This window comes from Sinocyclocheilus grahami, unplaced genomic scaffold, assembly GCF_001515645.1.
Source record: "Sinocyclocheilus grahami isolate Dianchi unplaced genomic scaffold, SAMN03320097.WGS_v1.1 scaffold367.1, whole genome shotgun sequence".
NCBI lineage: Eukaryota > Metazoa > Chordata > Actinopteri > Cypriniformes > Cyprinidae > Sinocyclocheilus > Sinocyclocheilus grahami.
In genome coordinates this window covers 228,014-231,736 of record NW_015505546.1, presented here as the reverse complement: position 1 = coordinate 231,736, position 3,723 = coordinate 228,014, and the positions used below count along the sequence as shown (strand labels likewise).

General features: G+C 35.5%; 1 protein-coding gene across 12 annotated transcripts in view; it reads right to left on the bottom strand.

The window, feature by feature from the left end:
- Positions 1-2,096: 2,096 nt before the first annotated feature.
- Positions 2,097-3,723, bottom strand: part of actmap (actin maturation protease) — a 7,494-nt gene continuing 5,867 nt past the window's right edge. For 11 of the 12 annotated variants that reach the window (XM_016230288.1, XM_016230293.1, XM_016230295.1 and 8 more), the window contains exons 6-7: positions 2,804-2,874; positions 2,097-2,703 (exon numbers count right to left, since the gene is read on the bottom strand). In XM_016230288.1, coding sequence (XP_016085774.1) covers positions 2,372-2,703; positions 2,804-2,874 — 403 coding nt within the window. In that variant the 3' untranslated portion in view covers positions 2,097-2,371. Of the gene's footprint in view, positions 2,704-2,803; positions 2,875-3,341; positions 3,413-3,723 lie in introns of all 12 variants that reach the window. The other variant, XM_016230285.1, reaches the window with a different exon arrangement.

The following is a 3,723-nucleotide window of genomic DNA, read 5'->3' as shown; positions in this document are numbered from 1 at the left end:
TACAAATTATACAAAGTATTGTGAGTCATTCAAATTGTTGAAATTGGTTTCTAGCTACCATACTGCATGTTTTAGATGACATGTTTTATATTGGAAAGAGAACTGGACGGTGTGATGCCTTTTTGAGTTGTCTCTGTCTATTTAATAGTTTGAGACAACAGTGTAATTGCAATAGGGACATCCTGAGCGCCTGTACTTACATCACCTTGTCTTGAAAGCCAATAATATAATACAATAAACTGGAACTATTATTGTATAACATACTGTGTTTCTCCTGTTCACTTCCTGATTCACCATTACTAAAAGAAATAATCATCAACACACTACCATACTGATTGGGTTCAGTTCGTTTTTAAAAGAAATTAATTTACATTAAAGTGAAATTAAAATGACAATCACTTCCACAAAAATGTTAAGCAGCACAAGCACTGAAAGTAATAACGTTTTTGAGAACCAACTCAGCACATTAAAATTATTTCCGAAGGATCATGTGACATCGAAGCCTGGGGCAAGTTCAAGCTCAAACCGGTGCGCAACGTTTTGCTACGGTTTCCGGTTTGAAGGACATGTTTCCTGGAAACGGTGTGCAACGGGGTTTGAGATGCGTTTTCTCTTGTTTGGTGGGTGTGTCAAAAATGTCAGCAGCATGTATATAAACCACGCGGTATTAAAGAGACAGCTGGCACAATGTAATTAACATCAAAATAAATTCACAAGAGCAAGTATATTGTTTGCATGTTTATTTACATTAAAGGCAAAATAACTGAAATAATAAGAGCACACGTATAGATCTGGAACTTCTTTAAGTCTGTCTAAATATCATTTAGTAATTGCAATGTCTTCTGGTCCATATCCTTTCCTTAGGAAGGTGTGCTAAATACTGATTAATGTAACATCAAAATACTATACATATTTATATATTTTGCGATTGTATTATGGAGTGACACTTTCATAAACTTTTCTATATGCCTCTGATTATATAATGGTAAATATTACAATAACATAGCACAACAACAGTGATCAGCAATAATGATAAGCCTAATACTCACAATAAAAATAATAAGGCCATATAGTGCGGAGGTAAGAAGTGGAGTATCCTTCACCTGAAATGTTTGTCTTTTCATCCTGTAATGCGAGGCAAATGTTGGATCACAATAATTAGGAACCACAGTTTCCACAAATCCCTTCACTTGATTGGGATGTTCTCTTTTATTCAGGACGGCAAGGGCAGTGACTGTAACATCGAGCATATTTTGCAGTATTAAACATGTATTTATACCGATTTAATCAGGCTCTGAAAATTCTTCAAAAAGAACACAAAGAATGGCCTTCTCAGCTGCCCTGGTTGCAACTCTGGCGTCATCAGAACAGTGTATTCAACGCACCACCGTTTCCGTTTAAAAAACGTTTTGCACCGTTTTGTCGGGGCTGAACGCAGCCCTGGAGTAAAGGCTGCTGACAATTCAGCTTTGACGTCACAAGAAAAAAAAAAAGCATTTTAAAAGATATTAATAAAGAAAGTACTAGTCACATTAACCTGTAATACTTCACAATATTACTGTATTTTTTAAAATAAAATAAATGCAGCCTTGGTGAGCATAAGACACCTCTTTCAAAAACATTTAAAAAATCCACAATAAATAAATTCATTATATGGAATAAAACATGAGTGAGGAGCCAGTTTTGGATTACAAGGATACTGCTCATGTTATTACGGTTAATGTTCTATTCCTGCCAAGTGATGTTTTCCTCTGTCATTATTTCCAGTGCAGAGAGAAGCTCTTCCTCAAGTTGCACAACAGAAAGGTTCTGAAACCGCTGGATGACATCAGAACAGCTGAACACTTTGTTCTATTACTGAGGGTCATCAGTAAATGACATCTGACTTACATCCTCCGTTCAGTTTGTTTGTCCTGAACCGAACCGAATGTTCAGCTTAGTCAAGAGGATTACCTCATACTGGTCCTCGTATCAACAAAACAGTTAACTGTCTAAATGCTGTTAAATACAACAAGTCAAAACCATTTAAATTGTTGCACAAACTTGAGACCTAGCAGACACCACAATTACAAAACAGAAGGATTTGAACCACACAATGAGAAAATCTAGCAGTTTATTCTTTAAAACCACTTTTGTTTCAAAAGCTTGTGAAATAGATTTCAAACCAAACTACAAATAAGAATCTATCTCTGTAACCATTCTTCATTGTGAAATCCTAATATCCTATGCAGTATAATTACCTTATTCTGCATCAGTCTCTTAGGTTTACAGAACATTTAGAAACACTCGAACTATAACGACGCCTAGTGGATGAGGACTGAAAATACAGGTGTGCAACCAGCTCCTGTAGAAGAGTCTTGGCTGTTCTTGATCAGCTCATCTGTGTGTTGGTGTGGAGCAGCAGTGCTTGTCCTGCCAGACCATCCTGTATGCCGCCAGGAGGAAGCACGTAACGCGTCCCATCGCTGGCTCTCTGAGGGTCCATCTCCTTGAGTTGACAGTTGCTCTGTGTTACCAGCTCAAACTTCCACAGCTGGTAACGTAAACTCTTCCCCTGCTTAGCCAGAACAAACACCTCTTTAATGTCATCGGTCGGCCAAGAGACAGAAGCCTCATTCCGAGAGAGATGCAGCCAGGGAAGTGTGACGTCAGGGGGGAAGTGTTCGCTGTCCACGCACCCCCGTCTTAAACCTAATAATATACCTGGATAAAGACAGATATTATTAGACTGAAGAATTGTTTCGTCATATAACTTCGTAACATAGCTTTCAACTTATTGCGTTTGTTAATTGTTTAGTCTCACCTGAGATGACTGCCCAGTGGGCTTTGTGGCCATTGCGTAAACAGGGCTCATGATTAAAATCCTCATCATATCTGTGCCAGAGCTGTCAGGAACACAACTACAATCTGTCTAAATAAATGTCATTCATTAAACAGTGTAATATGCACATGGCTATGAATATGTATGATGTTTTATTTGATTATGTCAAAAACAGAGTTGGCAGTTGAGAGGTCTAGAAATAAAATAAAAAAATATAAAATAGTTAATTCAGAAAACAGTGAACAAAACAAAGAGGCCAGGAGGTAAAATAATAATAAAAAATAAATAAAATAAAAAAATTATGATAATAATAATAAAATGTTTCAGAAAACAGTGATAAAAAAAAAGACTCGGTGGTAAAAAAAAAAAAAAAAAAAAAAAAAAAAAAAAAAAAAAAATTTTAAAAAAAAAAAAATATACCTGGATAAAGACAGATATTATTAGACTGAAGAATTGTTTCGTCATATAACTTTGTAACATAGCTTTCAACTTATTGCGTTTGTTAATTGTTTAGTCTCACCTGAGATGACTGCCCAGTGGGCTTTGTGGCCATTGCGTAAACAGGGCTCATGATGAAAATCCTCATCATATCTGTGCCAGAGCTGTCAGGAACACAACTACAATCTGTCTAAATAGATGTCATTCATTAAACAGTGTAATATGCACATGGCTATGAATATGTATGATGTTTTATTTGATTATGTCAAAAACAGAGTTGGCAGTTGAGAGGTCTAGAAATAAAATAAAAAATAGAAAATAGTTAATTCAGAAAACAGTGAACAAAACAAAGAGGCCAGGAGGTAAAATAATAAAAAAATAAATAAATAAAAATAATGATAATAATAATAAAATGTTTCAGAAAACAGTGATAAAAAAAAGACTCGGTGGTAAAAAAAAAAAAA